The sequence below is a fragment of the Electrophorus electricus genome, chromosome 26 (assembly GCF_013358815.1).
Source record: "Electrophorus electricus isolate fEleEle1 chromosome 26, fEleEle1.pri, whole genome shotgun sequence".
NCBI lineage: Eukaryota > Metazoa > Chordata > Actinopteri > Gymnotiformes > Gymnotidae > Electrophorus > Electrophorus electricus.
The window spans coordinates 1,720,177-1,741,806 of record NC_049560.1 but is presented as its reverse complement, the minus strand read 5'-3'; the positions used below and the strand labels follow the sequence as shown (position 1 = coordinate 1,741,806).

The 21,630-nt window shown below is 48.2% G+C and overlaps 1 protein-coding gene across 1 annotated transcript in view; it reads left to right on the top strand.

Moving 5' to 3' along the window:
• The window catches only part of ttll7 (tubulin tyrosine ligase-like family, member 7), a 45,990-nt gene that overhangs the window by 17,365 nt on the left and 6,995 nt on the right, over positions 1-21,630 (top strand). Inside the window, 11 exon segments of the mRNA XM_035523320.1 lie at positions 7,534-7,585; positions 7,588-7,627; positions 8,885-9,032; positions 9,765-9,838; positions 11,260-11,395; positions 13,412-13,498; positions 14,439-14,637; positions 16,041-16,372; positions 17,127-17,261; positions 18,505-18,585; positions 21,196-21,356. Coding sequence (XP_035379213.1) covers positions 7,534-7,585; positions 7,588-7,627; positions 8,885-9,032; positions 9,765-9,838; positions 11,260-11,395; positions 13,412-13,498; positions 14,439-14,637; positions 16,041-16,372; positions 17,127-17,261; positions 18,505-18,585; positions 21,196-21,356 — 1,445 coding nt within the window.

Below are 21,630 nucleotides of genomic sequence, written 5' to 3'. Positions count from 1 at the left end.
AGCATGACCTAAATCCTTTAACCCAAAGTGCTTGGCTTTTTCACTCCTTCCACCATCACTGACACACCCCCCCTGCTAGTTGACTCTAGGATGTGAAAAGCCTGAGATAATTATTTGTTTTTGCTGTTGCGTAAACCCTCAGAGTAAATCTTTTTCTTTCAAAACGCTTGAAAGTTTAAATGGATAGGGACTTTTCCCGTCAGGTTTTTTTGTTTCCTTGAGGCGCAGTCGTCACGGCAGTACCTGGGTTCAGACGTGCGCACTGCTGAATGACAGCGGTGATCTCTGGCGACTCCTGGGCCGCCTCTGTGCATGTCCTAGAGCCTCAGTGAATTGGGAAAGAATGCAAACAGTGGTAGATGCAGTTGTTACACTTCAGCGCTAATGATCCCTCGGTGCTACTAGCAGCTCACCACAAACTCCCATCAATTAACATCCCTGCAAGTTCCGCACAGAGGGGGAAAAAAAGCTGTTTCTCTTTCACGCTACATTTACGGCAACGAACATTTATTTCCGATTTCGAGTGATTAGTCAAGAGACATTTCCAAACTTAGTTTCAGTAGAGACAGCATAGACTGAATGCAACTTTGAGAAAACGACATTTTTTTATGTTCAGTATTTTTATATTTAAACTTAATTTTATATTTACATTTATATGTGTATTTAGATAATTTAAAGCAGAATCTTTAGCCATTGAAACTTTCACATTTATTTCTAGGTTTTATTTGTTTAGTTTTTTATACATACATGCATATATTTATATATGCATACACAAATACAAGTAAATAAATAAATGAATAAATATACAAATACATAAATAAATGAAATGAAATGAATACTCAAAATAAATAAATAAATAACTTTAATTTTTTGACCTGACTTGAGAAGTAGCTGGAATTCAAGAATTCAAACAATAATAATATAAATAATAATAATGATTAGAATTATTGAGGTAAAATATCATTAACATGTAGACAGAATCTTGGCAAAAAGAAAATTATCCAAAATAATGTATAAAGAAGCATTAGTTAAACATTAAAAGTAAATAATTTATTCTAAAAAATATATATATTTCTACATGCTATTTTAACATTTATTTCTACAGCTATTTTTATGAAATTTTAACATTGCAATTGTCTCTAAAAACATAAAGCCTAAATGACTTACATTCTAGAGTTTTGGGTTGCCATATTTGTGTCAACGTAGGTTAGCCTGTCTCTGTGATGAGCCGCAGACCTCAGCGTCTAATGCTGTTAGCCAAGCCTTTTCTGCCCAGCCTCAATCTATGGAGCAACGCTCAGCGTCCCTCATCCTAACAAGGGAATAAAACTTTGCCCCAAATCAATTTCAGATGTACACGTGCGTGAAAGGTAGATGATATCTTGTTTAATTTTCTTTCTCCTTCTTTCACTGGTGTAATTTAAAGAAGGCTGTTTTGCACCTCACATTCTGTAATTATATTGTAATTCTTTTTCTGTTTGTTTATTTATTTATATTTTGACAATATAATCAGCTGCACTTCTCCATAGTAAATGCTACTGTTCTAAGGCAAAAAAAACCCCCACACAAACACACACACACACACACACACACATCAGACACAACATTATCTGGTGGCTGTATAGTGTACTCTGCCACACAATTAACTACTACAAAACATCAAATGAACTGAGGCAAAAAAGGGAAAAAAACTAAATCAGGCTAGTGAGTGCTATTTAAAATATGCTGTAATATTTGCACCAGCATGTTCAAGCACACACCTGCTAAAATCATTCTCAGTGCTCCTTTCTTCTTCACATGTCTAGGGAGAGCAGAACAGCAGTGCGCACTCCAAGGCTTGGGCTCGTCAGACAGACACCATTGTGGCGTGCTGAGCGAAAGGCGGTTTTTGTTGCGATCCTTATCTTAATTCCCCAGGTTTTCAACACTGCTTGCTACCTCCCTTTGACATTCAAAACATTTGGGCCATTTACACGGGCGGGGGGGCACACAGACCGCCGTAACTCGAGCCACCTCACTTTCACTCGTTTGCCCACACATCGCCACCGATCTGCGCTCGATGCGGTCAGCCGCCGTTGTTTGGCGCTTTGTGGCTGTGCGCTGTTGGTATGCTAATATCAGAGCTGCTGATTCCGTGGTCCAGGTTGCTAGGAAGGATGGCCCCCTCCATAGGTCAGGAGGAGTCCGGAGGGACACAAACACCCATTAGTCAAATGCTGTGGTGCAACACTGATATCATTGCACCCTGGGCCCTCTCACTCTCTCTCTCTCTCTCTCTCTCTCTCTCTTTCTTACTTTTCAGTCTCTCCCCCTCTCCCTCTCACGCTTTCTCTCTCCCACTCTCACTCCTGCTCTCTACCTCTCTCACCCTCTCCGTCTCTCTTCCTCTCTCACCCTCTCCCTCTCTCTCTTCCTCTCTCACCCTCTCCCTCACTCTCTTCCTCTCTCTCTCTCTCTCTCTCTTCCTCTCTCACCCTCTCCCTCACTCTCTTCCTCTCTCTCTCTCTCTCTCTCTTCCTCTCTCACCCTCTCCCTCACTCTCTTCCTCTCTCTCTCTCCCTCTCTCTCTTCCTCTCTCACCCTCTCCCTCACTCTCTTCCTCTCTCTCTCTCTCTCTCTCTCTCTTTCTTCCTCTATTGCTCCCTCTCTGTTTCTTCCTGCATTCTTTCCAGCTTTTGCCGAAGCTGGTCACACTAGAGCCGTTAAGCTGGCATGACGAGAAATGCAAGGGCAAGAGGAGAGGGAGATATTCAGGGCACACACGGAGATACAGAGACAGGAAGAGATAGACTGCGAGAAAGAGGAGGGGCGGGACCTAGATAAAGCGTGTGCTCCGACTAGCAGCCCACTGAGTGAGTGGCCCTGGGTCCGTGAACATGGACTCTGACCGGGAAGGTATTTATTATGGTTATGAATTTCGCTTGGTGGCTCTCACAGGCTCGCTACACAGGGGCATCAGACCTCTCACTGGGTTCGGCCTCATTAAAACCTGGCTTACTTCTTGTTTGTGGATTCTACACACACACACACACAGACACACACACACACACACACACACACACACACACACACACACGTAGGGGAACATACACAAATCCAGCTGCTTGAATGAAAAAAAAACCAAAACAAAACAAAACATAAGAAAGCAGTCTTTCTTCAGCCAGTGGAGTAATTAGAGCTGTAGTGCAGGGCTGCTGGGAGAGCTGATCTCGGAGAGCAACAGGAGAGTGTTGCTGTGCCGCGTCTCCGCCCAGCCCTGTCTGCAGGAACACACTCAGAAATGCAGCCCTGATAGAGGCCAGTGCACGGCCCTCCCGCCCCCTGGCCAACGTGCGACTTCTGAGGGAGAACAAAGAACCAGGCAGCGGGGCGGCCGGCCCCTGCCTATGTCGGGCTGCCACCGGCAGAGGCTGTGTTCCCGCCAAGTACGCGTAGGGCGCCATGTGCTGCCAGTGTGGTGCCCAGCAGAAGAGACGCTGTCATTAGGGGTTGCTTACTAGGAGTTGTGGCCTAATCACCACCTTTTGAGAGATGGGCAGTTGAGTAAGTGTATATGTGTGTGGGGTGGTGGTGTGCGTATATGATGGGGGGGGGGGTTGATTGGCAACCGCTGAAACAGCCGTGAGAAGGAAACATTTGTTGGGGTGTTGACTACCCAGTGACTGGAGTACCTCTCTATCTCTCTTCTCCTCACCCTCTCTCCCTCTCTTCTTCTCCTCCCTTTACCCGCCCACCGTTCCAACCTCGATTGCTTCAAGATGAGTTCGGTCGTCATTTCCTTCACAGGCGACGCAAGCCAGAGCTCACCTCTTTCTTCCAGTGCAGGACGAGTGAGTGTAAGCGATCTGAATTAAGAGGGCAATCGCAGACAGAGCCCCATCGGCTCTTCATGTGGCTCACAAATACAAAGCTCATTAGCTCGTACACAAAAGAGCCTTTCTTAATTTTGCTGTTAGTTTGCTTGGTTTTTAAACAACTTCATTTTATCACATATAAAGTGGCATTTATTTGGAACATGTATGTAAAAACCTTTTGTTATTTACAAGATCATGAGAAGGTGGCACCAATGTCGAAGTACCATAAGAAAAATTTTGTAGACCATGTCCCTCCCACTATAATTTTCATACTTTTTTTGAAGGTTCCATGAATTTGGTTATACATGCCTTTTGAGCACTGAGAATTCATACATGAAACAGAATTTTCAAATTGGCTTTTTTTTTCCCAAAACTTTTTTTTTTTAAACTTGGAATTTATCACTGTGTAATCATGAATAATGCAGTGTGCGCCATATTATCCAATTTACTTTCCTGCACGTTTTAGTTCCCCTTCGCACGTTTAAGCGCCTCTATTTGATTTCTCTGGTTGTGATTAATCTATACAACTCACTCTGCTCTATTTTGATGGGTTGGGTAACTCTAGATGGCAGTATTTAGCTTTCCCATGTGGGGCTATTGGAAAATGTATTAAAAAATGATTACAGTGATCCATTCATCTGTCTGTCTTTATCTGTGCCCGCACAAAAACTAAATTACATTTTTTACTGTAGCTCCCTAGAAAATAGACATCTTAAGGGTGGGTGATACAGTGGAGGAACCACAACAGTCATTTGGCCATTTATCATATAGTGGAGACCTATGAGCATCCCAGGAGGCTGTGTTTGTGTGTGCGTGTGTGTGCTTGGCCTTGACTCTGGACGTGTGTGTGAGTGTGTAGAAACCTTCTGAGCCAGCTTGACCTCAAGAGCTACAGACCTGGCTAGCTCTCTGACCCTTAACGGGCACGGCGGCAGCTATAGAGTTTCAGCGCTGGAATTAGCCCCCTCGAAAAGCGACAAAGGAACAAAAAAGTGATTGATAACGCGGTGAAAGCAGAGCCGCACGGCTTCCACGGGGCACCCGGCTGGAGCGGCCCTCTCTCCGCTCGCTGATTTGCATTGCGAGTAGCCGAAGCGTTTGGCGGCCGGCATTTCAGGACCCCCGAGTGCCTGGGTCCCTAAGAATCTGAGAATGCGGTGTTTGTTTACTCTGCTGTGGCCATGATACAGCCAGCTTATGTTACTGAAAGATTTATTGTACTGTAGTTTTTAAATGCCAGTCTGATTTATTTTTTTTTTATGACAAAAATTTCAGTCAGTTCTCTCATGACCTTCGTTTTTCCCGCCTAAATTTGTTGCCTCTGCGTTCAGAACACGCAAAAATTATGTTTAGATTTGGCTCCTCGACTCCTTTGAATATTCAAATCACCTTGTAAAATTCAGCTCTGGCACTGTGCTTTTAGCTTGAAGGGCAATAATCAAGATCGTTAACCTACTAGTACATCAAAGTAAACTCAAACCAAATTGCTGATACATGTGGGACTAATCGAGCAGAAAAATTGAATCATTGAGGCTTCCTCTCTCCCCACTAGCTCTGGGAACACAGACAGGTTATTTTTGCATCAACGCCAGAGATACTCAGGTGGGGAGGTGGAATGAGTCAACACAGCTCCCTCCTTAACCACACCGTTAATTGGACGTCTTAGAAATACAGCAGTGGGGAAAACATTTTACTACGCTGAAACATTTTCGCCTCCTGATTTCTGTCACACACACATTGTTTATTAAAAGAGACATTTTTATGGAGTTCCTGTCCAAGGCCCTAGCTTGAGGACGAGTGTATTGCAGTTTTCCTGGCTCCAGGAGTTCATTAACCCCAGACCTGCGTGGCCCCCTCTGGCTGCGCCTGGCCCGGCCTAGCCCGGCCCGCCCCGTGCCCCCGACGCCCTCACCCGCTGAGGCCTGTGAAGCAGAGTGAGTTCAGCCGAGCGCTCTGAGCACCTGCAGTGCCGTCCGCAGTGCGGCCCGAGCCACGCCGATGGCTCCTCCTCTCCCACCGCTGCCTAACCCGCCCGGTTGGCATATCCCGAGCGAAGAGCGGGAAACGGAGGTTAAGAAAGGAGCCATTAAATGCCTGACATGCTAAATCTGCGGAACTCCCGGGTCGCCGAACCTGATGAGCCTCCTTTGTTGCTTTGTTAGGTGGTCCATCTGCGGGGGCCACATCTCGCCGAGGGGTAACACTGCATAGCACAACGCACCCGGAGAGAGAGAGAGAGAGTGAGCGAGCGAACGAGAGCGTCCGCTGCTAGGGTTACGGCTGGTACAGTAAATTCATTGATTTCACCCGCCGTTGCTTGCCCCCGGCACTCAGTTGTGATGTAAATATTATCTTCCAGCTCGCTTCTAAGCTGGGCACACACCACTAAGCACCTTTGTGAGACGGATTAGCATCCAGCGAGGGCTAGATTCACTCAGGGTCCGCTGAGGCTTCGTCTGCATGCGCACGGCCAGAACTGGGGGTGCAGTTGGACTGCTCTTTTTTTCCAGCTGTGCATCAACCCCCCCACCCCACCCCAATAAAAACACTCCCCCCACCCCACCTCCACCCCACGCATTCAGCATCTGTATGGCACGCGGGGCCCACATGGTGGCATGGCTCCCCGAGTGTTCTTAACCACTCGACCCAGGTTGCTAAGTGCCCTAAACCTCTTTATCTAAGCAGAGGAGGATGGAAGCAAAAATAAAAAACAATTTGTGCTCTCAGGATTCCTTTCAGGTTGCTGTGAATTGAATGAGGAGACTTGAGGCTGAATGGTTTTACTGTACTGACACAGTCAGGCCAACAAGAAAATACAGCTGGCGGATGAAAACTAGGTCGGCGCCTTGTTGCAAAAGAAGGTTCTAGAAGAATGCATCAGATGGAGGCGTCTTAGCTCCTTTGCCGAGAGGCGCGGTTCTTCTAGAGGTGGCACGTCTACTGTTATCCGACCTCGCTTCTCCTTCTGTTTTTTTCCCTCTTCCGTGGCCAGCAATTCAATCAGTGTGTTCCTTCGGTCCTTTTGTTACACCGAGCAGCACTTGGGCCATCTGGAGAGACAGGGCACAGAATTGATTTTGGCATGTTACAAATAACACTTGATACTTGAATTCAGTGCCCTGACAACTGTTTACCTTCTAAGAAGAAAGGGGGCCATTATTATGAGATTTTGGAGGTTAGGGTGGGTGGAGCAGAGGGGGTTGTGGGGGAGGTTATGGACTTCACCGGTTCCCCTCATTAGGGCAAAGCATGATACGCTCTCCAGATATACTGGATCCTTTTCCAGTATAAGTGTGCAGCGGAGATGACACTTAGCCTAGTTCTAAGCAACACTCAGACAGCGGGGCATGAAGGAGGATGCTGACTGCAAGCTGGCGAAAGCGCTTTAGCTGAGCACAAAGAAACGGGTGTAAGTGACAGGGGGTGGGGAGGAGTGCAGACGATGTGCGTTGAATGATGGGATGCTAGCGCTGATCAAGTGACAGATGCCTGCAACCTGACAGGATGTGTGTGTATACAAGGTCAAAGGTCACGCTGACTCCCCTTTCCCTTCAAGTGTAGCTTCCACCTTTATGTTAAACTAAGAAAATCTTGTTCTTCAGAAGCCACTCTGGGTGTTAATTTGGAAAGTGAGGAGAATAAAATAATTTTTTAAAAACACACCTCACTTCTCTTTCAGATTAATCGAGCACCAAGTTTCGGCACCGATCAGAAGATCGATTACGACGTGAAAAAGGGGTGTTGCTCAATGCCCTGAAACTGTTGAACATCAGGTAGGCCTTTATCTCTTCACAGTTGCACTGAACCTTGCCTCTCCACAGTGCCATTAGCCAAGAAGCAAGAGGAAGTTCAGCAAAAAGTGCAGGCTCAACCTCTCCATCTTCAAAGCTTCTGAATGTTGTAGGCTTCATCGATCCACGGGGTTTCGACGCCAAAAACTCGCAGCTCTTTGATGTGCGGGAGCTCCCTCGTTATTTCAGGTGGTATCGTGCAAGAGAGAATAGTCTGGACATGCTCAGACGAAGGCACTTGTTTATGCTTGTTTATTATGGGCAGGGGCAGTAATGCTCCCTGCATTGAGACCCGCTCACTCCCGCAGAGTTTGACATTTGGTGCTGGTTTTTGTGCAGAGCCCACCACGTGGGTGCACTTTCATGTGTGCTTTTGTGTTCTTCGGCTCACTCGTGTGCATTGTGTGTCTGTGTGTGTGTGTGTGTGCGCCTGTGTGTGTGTGATGTGTGGAGTGTATGTTTTTGCATGCTTGTAGCTGCGAACATGCCTTCAGGTTTCATTATATACATTAATTCATTGCGTATTACATACAGTAAGGATGCCTGCATGCTCACTGCATACGTGTGGATTTGTAGCGTGCGTGGCCCACGGTCCCCAGGCGGTACACACAGCTGGGGCTGATTGATTATCTCAGCCCTGACCTCCACGCTCGGACTCCCCTCTCTCTGCTCGAGTCCCTTTCCTGGCTAAATATAGCCCAGTGGAACAGCAGTCCCACTACACCGGGACAGAGGAGCAGGGGAGCTCACCGCAGTGCACGGCCTCCTGGTCTGCCCGGAAACATCTGCTGTCACGTCTAGTTCCTCCCAGCCTTTCCCGTTCTTCCGCTCGGGCCCCCAGGTCTCCAGGCACCGTTGAACATGCAGCACACCCTCGGCGACTGAGCGACCTATCGGTTTCTGTTTCCCCCCGTCGCGTGAAGCTAGAGCGTCCTCAAAGCCGTAATACGGCAGCCAGACAGGCTCGTTCTTTCAGTGTCACGGATATAAAGGGAACTCGAAAGTATAAAGGCCGTGCGGCGGGGGAAAAATTAGACCAGTCCCCTGGAATTCAGGACGCCCAGTGACCCTAGGTGGCCTCTGCACAGCAGTGGATTTAAAGGCCTGGGGGGGGGATCCTGCAGGGTGCTTGCCAGCAAAGCCATATGATGACCCTGCTGTGAAACACCGTGAAACGTTGCCGGCCTGCCTTATTAACTTTCTTGACACAGTTTTCGTTGTTTTTTCCCCCTTCGACAGAGCGAGCGACAAGCGGCGGAACCTGGCTCAGCAGAAGGCGGAGGCACAACGCCGCCTCTACGGCCACGGCTCTGTAAAGAAGCTCTCAGCCGGCTCCTCCGAGTGGGAGAAACAGCGCCTCACGCTGGAGCGGAGGAAAGAGGAGCTGGTGTGTGTCTGTTCTCCTTCACCCTCCCCCCAATGCCCTCCCACCCCCTAGAAACTTTCTCCCCTTAAGTTCCTCCCAAGCATATGTGTATTGCTTGCTTGGCACCTGAGGGCGACAGCGCGATATTTAATTATTCATGTTCGGAAATTGCGGGGGCGACGCATTTCAAACTTTTAAGTGGCTGGTCGGCTAGAAGGCGCTCCGGCACGTCTCTTGATTGGTCTTTTGGTCAAGCTTTATTGTATCAAGTGATGAATGAATAGAAAATTGCTATAGGTAGGTGGTATTTTCAAAGGGCAGGGCGAGAAGCACATAAGCGGGCGAGAGCGTGGGATCGGGGGTTGAGTGAGCGAGCGTGTTCTAGTGTTTAGCAGAGATCAGTGGCTATAATTGGAGGCACCCTGCTGCTGCACTGCAAATTGACCAGGTGACCTTTTCACAATTACAGTTTTTGATGTATTAAAATGGGAAAGTGGGAGTTAAATCCATATGAATTATGAATTGGCTGCCCATATTAACAAGTGTAAGGGAGAGGCCATTTTTTGCATGCAGCTCTTTGTCCGCTCTCCAACTCTCCGACTTCATTAAGGTGCCTCTAATGGGGTAGCGAGTTGTTCGCTCTCGCTGTTAGTGGTAGTGGGCCTCGACACCAGGCATGCCGCGCGCAGGGGCACAAGCAGAAGAAGCTATTTCCTGCCCACCCCCTTACCTCGCCATAATTCTGTGTTTCAGAAGGAGAGGCTGGCCGAGGTTCGAAAGCAGATCTCCAGGGAGGAGCATGAAAAGCGGCACCTGGGGAACTACAGGTATGAAGGGGCTCGGCGTGTCTCCCCCCGGGGGACGTTTACAGGGTCAGGTGCGGAGCAGGGCACTCCCGGGAGGGAAGCGGCTGTGGAGGGAAGACGCCAGGTGCAGGGGCTGCATGTAAAACTGAGGAAAGACAGCGGTCAGGGCCTGTCGGTCTACGCTCGCTGGCCGGGCCAGGGAGGAGCGGTGCAGAGTTTTAAGCGCTTACCCGGCAGGCGAGCGTATGCTGCACTTCTGCGGTCGTGCCCCGCATCCTTCACCTCACCGTCTACTAGCGTGCGCTCTCTCGCGCAGCGTAGCGTGAGGGAGGTGTGGCCTGGCTTTTTCCCGGGCCACCCGCCCCACCTTCGTCCTCCTACGCGCTCACCGCTGCCTAACGAAGCCCCAACGATGCCTCGGCACTGGGAACCTCCGCGCTGGGATCTGACCAGGGCATCTCATTTACGGGGCGGGGGGACTCAAAGACATTTGGTGTAGCCCGGCAGTGCGCCACCCAATGACTAATTGTGACGAATCATTGCGGAATAATGCCTCCACTTAAAAGGCTCAGAGGAGAGATTGGGCAAAGGAAGATGCTTCTTAAATAGGTCATTTTCCAGCTGATGTAATTGCTCTGTCCTAATAAAAACATGTCAAAAAAGCTGCTGAGGCATGAAAAAAAGAAGTGCGGGAAATATGTGGGTCGGGACGAGATGTAAACATATGGCATATGTGCAAGACAAGGCGTGAAGTGTCAAAGGCACACGCTGGTAATAGGTTTTTACTGCCACACAAGTATGGCCATAATGCACATATGTAGCTCTTAATGGATTTCAGGGATTTATTCCCGGATCTTAACATTTACATTACTTGAGCCCTTGATTATTCCTTGGCTGGTTGAGCTCCTAACTAAAGAGCGTGTTCAGATGACAGCAATACATACCTAATAGTGGAGCCATCAACACAGCCTATGAACAGGTTTGGAACCAGGCAAAAATGTGTAAACATATCAGGTCCTGCCACCACTTTTTGTTTATTTAGATTAATGTCCCACCATTGTTTTCGTTACAAGTCTGGGCAGAAGTCATTTAAAGATACATTACGTAGATAAAGTTTAAGGTTTACACTCGGCTAGTCACCCTCATCCAAACATAAACATTAAATCTGCTGGTTTAGTCTTCAACATCAAAATGCCTCCAACATCTGTGCAAGTGTGTTAGTCGGGCTGCATCGCACGCTAATAGACATATCAACAAAAGCGCATTACTTTAATACCGGGGCTGGCGTAAAAATTTGGGATCGAAATTTGTTTAGGGGATCCGAAAAGCAGATGTGCCAGGCAGCCATGTAGATAAATATTCACACTTGCGCCGTCTTTCTCACCTTCATGTGTTTCTTCTTGCTCTCTCTTTCTCTCCCTTTCTCTCTTTCTCCCTTACAGACGTATTTACCCCCCAGATGACAAGCTCCTGCTGGAGAAGTACGAGGGCCTTCTCTCGGTCGCCTTTCAGACGTTCCTGGCTGGGCGAGCAGCCTCACTTCAAAAGGAAATGAATAATCCTCTGAAACGAATGAAGGCACGTACCTGAGTCTCCGCTGGCTTTCATGCTAAGCAACAAACCTGAAGCTCTTTCTCATTCTGTCTCTCTTACTTCTCTCTCTAGCTCTTGTTTTGTCTCGGTCTAGTTCTCTCTCTTTCTTCCTCCCTGCTCTCTGTTTATCTGTTCAGAGTCTCTCTTCAGCGCTCGAGGAAAGGCATTTCTGCCACGCACTAATATTAGCATCGTTACAAAACCTAATGTTTTAAAGGCATCATAAATCCTGCACATCCCTCCTTTTGTTTCTGGAGCGTGCCTTCATTTTTGCCACCCACCCCCCCCCTTCCCCGGCCTCCGCTGTCATTCTTCATTCGCCTCGAGTTCATCATTGTGCCCGGCCTCCACTCAAAAGCCTCTGGATGTTTGAAGCGGATTTTCAAGGCTGAATATGTCAGCCCATGTATGTAAATGCGACGCATTGTCAGAGGGCTCCTTTAAGAAGTCCATGGGCCACGGTTTGACAGAATCTGATTCAGCGGTCAGGGTAGTAGTCCAAGCAGTCCAGGATTACTTCTGCTGCAGGGCTTCCTGTTGGGGATGCGTCATCGTTCCGCAGCGGGCGAAGCCGTGCGCAGTTCGGGTCTGAACGGGCACGTTTCAGGAACACCAGCCGCACGCTGTTGCCATGTGCCGTTGCCGCGGGCCGTCACCGCATCAGCCCGGCTTTGGCTTTCGACAGAGCGGCGGCTATGAAAAGACTGCCTAGGCCTGGCTGCCTAAGCCACGAGATCCCAGCGTCATTCGACACGGTGAAAAATAACCACTAGCACTAGCTCCCGCGCGGCGGCTCGCGGCAACACATTTTCTTCCTGGCCGGACGCCTGAGCAGCTCCTTTTAATCTGAATTTTAGGAACAATGCTCGGAGGCAGGGAGCATACAAAAAAAAATGGAATTTAATACACTTCTATCCGTTTGAGCTCGAAGAACAGATCAATGGAGAGCTTATTGGGTGTTAATGCTGTGAAAGTGTTGCTTGTGGAACAGCGAGCAGCATTAATCATGATGGGGTTGCTGAGACGGCCGGAGACAAAAGTCTTCACCAGAGAGCTTTTACTGTCTGCTAAGACACTAAAGAAGCAGAATCGGGGCTGTATTCAGTCAGCCTATTATGAGATAGAAACAAAGAGCTAAAATAGGAGAGCTTTTTCTTGTTATTGGCTTCATTAATTAGTTTATCGAGACAACTCAACTTAAGCGCACACGCTTCAAATTAAGCACGATCCCTCACAGCTGGCCTGCAGTTAGTCGTGATATTTCATCGCATGGGATGTTAAGTTCCTTTCAGAGTGACGGTCAATAACCAGCATATGTCACGCTGACCCCCTGCCTTGTATTGACAGAGCAGGGTTAAGGACCCGTTAAAGTTGGGGGCTGTCCACCTCCGGAGACTCCGTACTGATTCCAGTCATCCTAATCGGCTCCCATCGGCAGCAGCTTTACCCGGGCACCTCCTGTTCATCACCACCCACCCCTGGGCCTGTGCATCCGCTCATTAGGAGCCACGCACTCCCCAGTTCACTTCAGCTCCTCGCACAGCCTTGCGAGTGTTTTGAACATCATTTCTACTGTCGTTCCTGGCTTTTGACCTCGCCTAGCTGGTGGCGTGTTTACGGGCGCGACTTCCTCGGCACGCTCCCTGCCGGCGGGGCCCGTTAGGAGCGAGTTAGGAGCCTGGCTGCCAGTGTTGCGTAAGCTTCACAAGATAGCGCGGCCAAAGTGACTGCGCACATGCCTCCCTCACCTCGGGCACCGCGCTTGTGCGCGTCCGCCTCGCTGATGTAATCCTCTTACAGCTCTCCCTTTGTCTGCTCTTTCTCTTTCTTAGCCACAGATTTAAAAAAAAAACAATAATGCGCGCACATGCGATGGGCGAATCCCTTGGCTGCTTGTTTCTGTGTTGTTCTGGCTTGAGGAGGAAGTCGGAGAAAAGAAAACAAAGCGAACATGATTGCACAGTCAGAATATGACTTACTGTCTGTGTTGTCCATTCTCAGGAAGAGGACATCTTGGATCTGCTGGAGCAGTGTGAGCTGGACGACGAGAAGCTGATGGGAAAGACGTCGAGGCAGAGAGGGACGAAGGTAAGCCGGGATCCCGGCATCCTCCGCGGCCCCTTGATGCCTTACAGGCCGGGGGAAGGCTGCCTTCTCAACCACACCAAGCCCGCAAGACCATCCATTCTTTCTTACACGACTGGCTTCAGTTGAAATTAATTTGCGCCTGCCACTTTCGGCTACACCGAGTGTTTTTTTCTTTTCCCCCCTTGTCGACCTCTCGGCACATGGCGCAGAGCACTCTGATGGATAGACAGGATCCCAGGGGTGCATTATGGGCCATCTGGAAAAATCAGACAGGGCAGAAATGAAGCAATTTAAATACTGCGGGACTGGGTCTTAAGCAGCACCTCTCCGAGATGCCACGAAGAGCAGAGCAGTAAGGCGAGGGGGCCCGCCTTTGTCTCGCCTCGCTCTCTCTCTCTAATTGATTTGTTTAAACCTATGTTTGTGATTGCTTTCTAAGTCCTAATTTTGTGAGAGAAAGGGCAAGCCAAATTACCTGCTGAATAACCGAAGGCTTTATTAATGCTAACAGTAGGCCCTTTCCCAAACATGGGCCAGCCGTTCAGCTCAGTTCCCTGTTTCCCCTGCCATTCTTTTGGAAGGAAAGGATACATTTCCACTTTCCTCTGCATGGCAGTGAAAGGTGGCATCCGGGCAGAGCTGCTTAAGCTGAATTAACATGTCCCTGTTGTGACATTAATCATACAGAGTCAACACTGTGCTTGTCAGCAATGCACACACCAAGGGTTGTGTCACAATATCCACCCCCCACCCCCCACCCCTGTCACCCCTGTCACCCTTGCTACCGCCGATGACAAACGCTAATTGGAATCAGGTTGAAGGCTGTATCAGCCTGGTTGCTGACACGGTCTAACACCATCTCACCTTTCCCCCCCCTCGGACGTCTCTGCCTATCTGTCTGCCTGTCTGTCTGCCTGTCTGTCTGCCTGTCTGTCTGCAGGCCCTGTCCTCCATGCCCGAGAGCGGCCCGGCGCCCAGGAGGCACCGCGACTACGGCGACACCTCGGGCAGCTGCGACGGCAGCAGCTCGTCGGGCTCGGATGCCGGGGAGGAGGAGGAGGGCAGTGCCAGCGAGCTCCGTGGGAACGTGGCCTCCCTCCAGACAGAGGAGAGCAAGCGGAAGCCCTCAGAGCGCTCCAGTAGGTCTTCCTGAGCTTCCCTCGCCGGCTCTGTGGAGCGGATGTTTCTGAGAGGATTCCCCCACCCCCTCACCCGCTCAGTGGAGGCTGCTTAGGGCAGGGCCATTCCTACCTTCTCTGTTTAGAGCACAGCCCTCCACTGGCCATCTTTCCCTTGATGCTTTCCAGATGACCACGAGAGGTCCTTAATTACTTAAACAAACTTCTGCCATTGCCGCAGACACACACACACACATCAGGCCCTTTGCCAGCCAGACCGACTGTAGGTGCAATTGTGCAATTTGGTGGCGTCAGCTGGGCAGCTACACCTAAATTACAGATGTAAATCTAGTGTAATGCATTTGTTTACCTAATTAATACATGAAACAGGCAAAATCCATCTTTTTTAATTAGGGTCACAACATCTGATGGCGCCGTGCAGTGGCTCTTAATTTGACTGGCTAGCAGTAGCGGGTGATAGCTTGAGAGCTCTCTCGGCTCCCATACACAGTAGCTTTAATGAGCTTTTTTGATGTGTTTCAGTCCACTAGTCTATAAGGACACTGGGGTCTCAGCTTGGTTGAAGTACGGTTAGGGGAGATCTTCGGGGAAGGGCTTTTGGCTTACCTTGAAAACTGGGCAAACAAACCCCTGAAATTAGCTTTTTTTCAGGCAGAAAGGTTTAAAACTTCTGCATTCTCGGGGGTCCAAAAGAAACATAAAGTATAGCTTTAGCATCTCTCCCTTTCTGTCTCTGTCTCTCGCTCTTTTTCTCGCTCTTTCACCAGGTCTTGCTATCACACCATGTGTCAGAACGTATTAAAGTGTCACAACAGTCGGAGCGGATTGCGTATAGATTCTTTTTGCTTGAACAAGTGCTCGACCCTCCAGTTTTTCCATTAGCTTCAGAATGAAGGACAAAGCAGTGATTTGGCCAATGTTTGAGGGGTGAATGAGTCGGCAGTGTGAGCCGAGCTGGAGTGACTTTGACCCCTCCCTCGTCCGCCCAACGCCCATCTGGGGGTGGCCTTAGCTAAGCCCCTATAATGCGCACAACTTGGCAACTTCCGTCCCCCAAGACTTGCGGGTGGAACAGCGAAGCTGGCTGGCAGACAAGCTGGAGGTCGTTCAGCGCTCCAGAGTGCGGGGTCATGCGTGTGGGCAAGAGCTGCCGCCGGGCTAATCCTGAGGTGCAGGGCCGGCGGCAGGCCTGGCCAGGAAGACCACATGCTTCAGTGATTAATTAAGCTTCAGCCGATGCTTTGTTGGTCGTCAGAGAAGAGGATTTTCCATACAGCACTTGGTTTTTGATGTCCGCGTCCACCCCTTTCCGAGCTCGGTTATTTAGCTCAAATGCTTTAAGTGCGGCTTCACGTCTTTCTGCGGGGTCGTTGCTATCCTCTGCCCTCCTCTTCCCCTCGCAGGTCGCGTGCACTGGAAGCCTTGCTCGACGCCGACGAAAGCAAGCTCACCATCCTCGCTGGCTCTGTCGGGCCTCATCCGCCGCTCCGTGTCCTGCCCGCGCTCCATCTCCTCCCTGACCACCCAGCCCCCCTCCAATGAGAACCGGGGGCCGGCAGCGAAGAGTTCACCGCAGGGGGGCGGGGCCATGTCCCCAGGTGAGGCCCGTAAATCGGGCATGGCACCGGCGCCACTTCGGCCCCGCTCGTCCCTGCGCTCACACTCGCTCAGCCGCAGTGGCTCCGCCCACAGAGTGCCTCACAGCAGCAGCCTGGGCACCATCCACTCCAACATGGCAAGTAAAACACACACACACACACACACACACACACACACACAATGTGCACACACCCAAATGTCATACTCACACACACAAACAGACACACACACACTATGCACACACATCCATACTCTTACACATACATCCAGTACTCATATACATGAGCAATAACACACAAACGCAAGGGCACAAACACACACCTAGAACTCATAAGCGCGCGCGCGCACACACACAAATACACACAAGAGCATTTGCGCAAGTGCATGCGGACACACTCAGCCACACCCACGCACACAAAGTAGCTGACTGCCTAGGCAGCATAGCAAGTGGCACACACATACAGATGCGCATAAATACACAGCTCTCGGCGTGTCCCATGGCACCAACTCTTTCCCAGCTTTTTTAACTCGTTCTCTCACTCTCGCATTCATCCAGGACCACTCTCTCCTCTTTATGTAAATCTGACTAGAACCCTCTTAGCGCTCCTCTGTTTAAGCCCTCTGCGCGCAGTGGGGTTACGCCATCCTGCAGTCAGAGCTGCTCCGGAGCTCCACTCACCTGCGCCGAGGTCTGGGCTGCTGCAGAAGAAAGCCCTGCCCTCACCTCCCACAACTCTGCAGCCGGCCCGGCCTGCGGGCCAGCGCGGGGAACGGGCCGAAGCTGATGATGGAGGGGGGAGAAAGGTGGCACACGCCGATTCATCTTCACTGAGCTGCTGCCCCTTGTGTGTGTGTGTGTGTTTGTGTGTGTGTGCGCCTGCGTGCTACAGGGAGAGTCCCTGCTGAACACAAGGACTAAGGAGCAGGAGGAGGAGCTAATGCGGCAGACGCTGGTGGCGCTGGGGGAGATGCGCATCCGCTTCCCCGGTAAGAGCGATGAGGAGGCAGAGGCCGTCCTGGACGAGGTAAGTTACGGTGACGCCCCACACCCCACCCTCTTCCCTCCCCACTACTCCCCACCACCAGTCGCCTCTGGCTGGCTCTCTGCCTGCTTCCCTCACTCCCTTAGCTCATTTGTGGGCACCGGTGCCTGTTCCGCTAACACCGCCTCTCGTCGGACATGCCGTCATTAGCCGTCCACCTGTATACATAATGAGAGCCATTAGCTGTCACCACGGAAACGCAGCTGGCCAGCAGCACCTGTTTGAGAGCCTTTCCAATATCATGCTCGTGTGCTTGCAGTTCAAAAGGGTGGAGCCTAACAAAGGAAATCAAGTTTTGTAATTAGAGTGCATCATGCATGAAGAGAGGTTAAAAAAAACTTTTCAGATGTAAACATAAATCAAAAAGGTTCCCAGTCATTATGGACAGAAAGTCCATGAGTTCCATTTACAGAAATCTGTTCTAAGTGGAGCAAACTCAAGCAGTGCACTAATTTAGATATCTGTGTGCATCAGCATAGTTTATGGCCTCCTGATTTGTATGGAACAGCTGTAGTGCTAAATGAATTATTAATGATTTATCTGAGAAGATGAATTTAATGATTGCAACCATATCAATGCCTGAGTGCTTTGCCGCCATCCTTCTTTGTCCATGGTTCGTTTCTACTATGCAGGAAGCGAGTCCGAGATTCATTTGGAGAGAGTGTAAAGGGAATATTAGTTCAGTAATGCAGGTACAAAATGTGCCAATGGGAGATCAAATGCTGGGAGAAAGACTGCCTGCTCAGAACTTTTCATTGATAGTAATCTTGAGCAACATATAAATCGAACTAGTTATAAATGAATAGAGGTATCGTTGAAGCCTGGGAACTTTTCCCTTCAGTTTGAAAGAGGGAGGAGAAGCCAGCGGTGCTATTGTACGGTTTATTAAGGAATGCTAGATGCTTTTGAGGAGTTTTGGAGGAGGGGGCATATTACAGCTTTTTTTGTACATGCTGTTTGTTAAGGCTTTTAACAGTCTGCCGGCATCGGCGTTCGTCTTTGTTTATGATGTGTGGCACAGACACATTGATTTTATTTCATAGGCAAGTACTGAAGTAAAGGGCAGTTGAGATCATGTAAAAAAGAGAAGGAATTCTGCAGGTTTCTGCTCAGAAACTTGAGGGAAAAAAACAGGTACTAAAATATAGCTAATAGGAAAAAAAAGAGTTCAATCATTTAGTCATTCAGCACAAAAAGAGCATAATGGTCCTTTTCTCTCCTACAGATTTTGAACAACTGGAAATACCACAAACCAAAAGTGGCTTCTTACTGGCTTGTGAAGTTAGATGCCACAAAACAAAGAAAGGTGAGGTATCGTTCGAGCTCTTACATAGGGTTCACTGTAGCAATAGTTTTACTTCAGAGCAAGAATCATTTAAGTTAATTAATTATTAACATTTCAAACTATACTAAGACTATACTAATTTAAGGATAGAGTTTTTGGGGTGCTGTTCTTGATGCTGATGTTTCTCTGTTTTTTTTTATTTTTTATCTAGGCCGATTCTTTTCAAACAACTGTTCATTTTTATCAGATAATTTTCATGCAGTACTTGTAAGTTGAGTAGGGGAACATTGGTCATGTAATCTAAGTCTAAAAATGTGGTGGCTTCTGCTTTAGATAGGTACCGACTGATTTAGAATAGTCAATACTAATTAACGAACAGATATAGAATAGTCAATACTAATTAAGACACAGGGTCAGTTTTAAGGTACATAAAGTAGACTGAATTCATCTAGAAATGGAGTCAGAGATTGACAGAGGAACTTACACAGAGAGGATAAGAGGAAAGTATCATCATTCCCAGAGCAGGCTACAGTAGAGTCATGTGACTGTACCCTTTTCTCTCCATTCAGCATTCTGGAATATGAATGCCCCCCATTTCCAAACTCTTTGTAAAAAAAAACAAAACAAAACTTGAAATTTAGTCGCATATGGGCACTATTTTGTAGTTCTAGTTTATAATGAGGTAGAAATTTGGAAAATTGATTTAGAGCTGTCATATCAGCAGTCTTACATCACAACTGAAAAATGTCAGAGTTGAGAGTGTTTTTAAGGCTATTTGAATTGTGCACATAAGCCAATAAGTGTGGATTTGTGTAAGATAATGGCAGTATTTTGCGGGCAGGGGAAATTGTACACACTTAACACTTGGGATTTGGAACCATTTTAAAATGATTTCTATTGTTTTAACACAGCTGTTATTTTGCTGTGACAAAATATATTTGCTTTATTTCTTCTCACAGCCCTGATTGCATAAAACACCTTATGTTAAATATGTGTTAATGCTTAAATAACTTTTGCAAAGGTTGCATTTTGGTGACTAATATTTGGTGCCTTGTTGTTTGTTACTGTTTAGTATTCATTCTTTTAGACTACATTGCTTGATTGTGATGTTAATTTGGATTACTATGATCAGTATATTATTTCTGTCACTTATAAATGTGACACAGCTGTCTCCTGAGGTTTAAGGAGGTATGACAAATCCTAAAGAAGATGACTTATTCATTTTTGTTTTCATGCTTTATACAAAATTAATAACAACTTCAAACAGACTGTGCAAAATGTTTTAAATACAGGAGCAGGGAGCTTACCCAGAGTTCTCTTTATGTTTTCATCAGGACTGGAGTGCATTATTGGTGTAAGAATCCTGCACCTCTGTGTTGCTAAGTAACAGCTGCCCTCACCCTTTTCGCTGTCGGATCATTGCAGCACCGTCCTGGCTTCTCACAATTGGCTGCCAGATGGGCAGGACGTGCACTATTCTCCTGTCGTGTCCAAAAGTGAAACAACTTCATTTCCTTTGCCATAACACCCAGCAGCATATAATGAAGTAGCAGTTCTTAGATAAATGGGAATTTCCTTGGTGTTACGCAAGTGAAAGCACAGCAGGAGAACTGCACTGTTAGCATCTATTTGAGTTGTTCGGCACATTGCAAAGTGAAACGAGCTGGTTAATTAATCCAAGTCTAGGCAGTTCTCATCCTGCCTAACTGTGTCATTCAGTAGGCCCTCAAAGAGGTTGGTAATCTGGGATTTGTGACTAAGGTCCAGTGATCCTCCGTTATGTGCCTGGTTTCTCTCTCATTGTGCAGACAGCTTGAAAACGCAGCTTTAATCGTGAGTTGTTGCCGACATGGTTTGTGGTAGAACTTGTGGAAAGCTCAAAATGCGTTTCACATGTTTGGTTGTGCCACATTAAAATACTGCACGTGAAAAAAAAAGCCATTCTTTTGAGCTTTTTGGGTTCTGATTATCACACCAAGCCCACAAATACAACAGGGCACAAGATTGAGAAAGCCAAAAACATAATTGCCATTTGCAAAGAAGGTTGTTTTAGCAAGCTGGTACTAAATATAACAGTTGGAATGAGTTAGCAACAGTGGAACAGTGCTGCCAGCTGTACCTTAGCTAAAACTTGGCAACAGCACACTAAATGCTCAGTGAAATATATACTGTGGGATCAGAGTGGCTTAATGAAGCTGATCTTACTTCAGGGATTGTAATATACCACATCATGATCATCATCTGAGGCTTGAGGGATTATTTTGAGGAGAGTTCTGTGCCATCCCACATAGGGGCGTTAAAACTGGTACATCCTTGAGCGTCACATGGCAGAAAATCCCCAATCAGCCAAGAGCTCACAAGCTGGAGAGGGTCCTTCAACCTGCGGGGAACCTATGGCTTGATTCCGCCCGAGACTGACGTTCACGACAATTACTGCCCTTCTATCGTCTTTCTCTCTGCCTATTACCAAGTGTCTGGTTAGCTTCATTAGGTGCACGTTTAAGCCCTGCATGCTGTGAGACTTCATGACAGTGACTACCAAAAGAGAAAAAGTTTTGAGCTTCAGTCACTAATGTATATGCCTGCTGTGGATGTGAGGGGCCTGTTTAATCTCTGCTCTCATCTCGTCAGGTCCTAGACATTGTCCGCACCAACGTTCGCTCGGCGCTTCAGAGGATCTGGCGAGAGGCCGACGTCGACAGCCTGCGATTGTCCCGCCTTTTTGCCCGCGTCTTCAACCGCCTGCTGTGGAGTCATGGCCAAGGCCTGTGGAACTGTTTCTGTAGCTCTGGGTAAGGGGCCTTCCACACAAGGAAGCTCACTGAGTAAAGGGACCTCCATATAAGGCAGCACCTTCGGTAAGGTGCTCTCCATATGAGCCAGGCTCTGCGTAAGGGGCCCTCCATATGTGCCAGGCTCTGCATAAGGAGCCCTCCATATGAGGCAGCACACTGAGTAAAGGAACTTCCATACCAGGCAGCACTCTGGGAGGAACTGGTACCTTACAAAGATGCGACATTGTACGGTATATGTTTTAGCACAGCTCGCTCAGAGGTATCTAAGGAG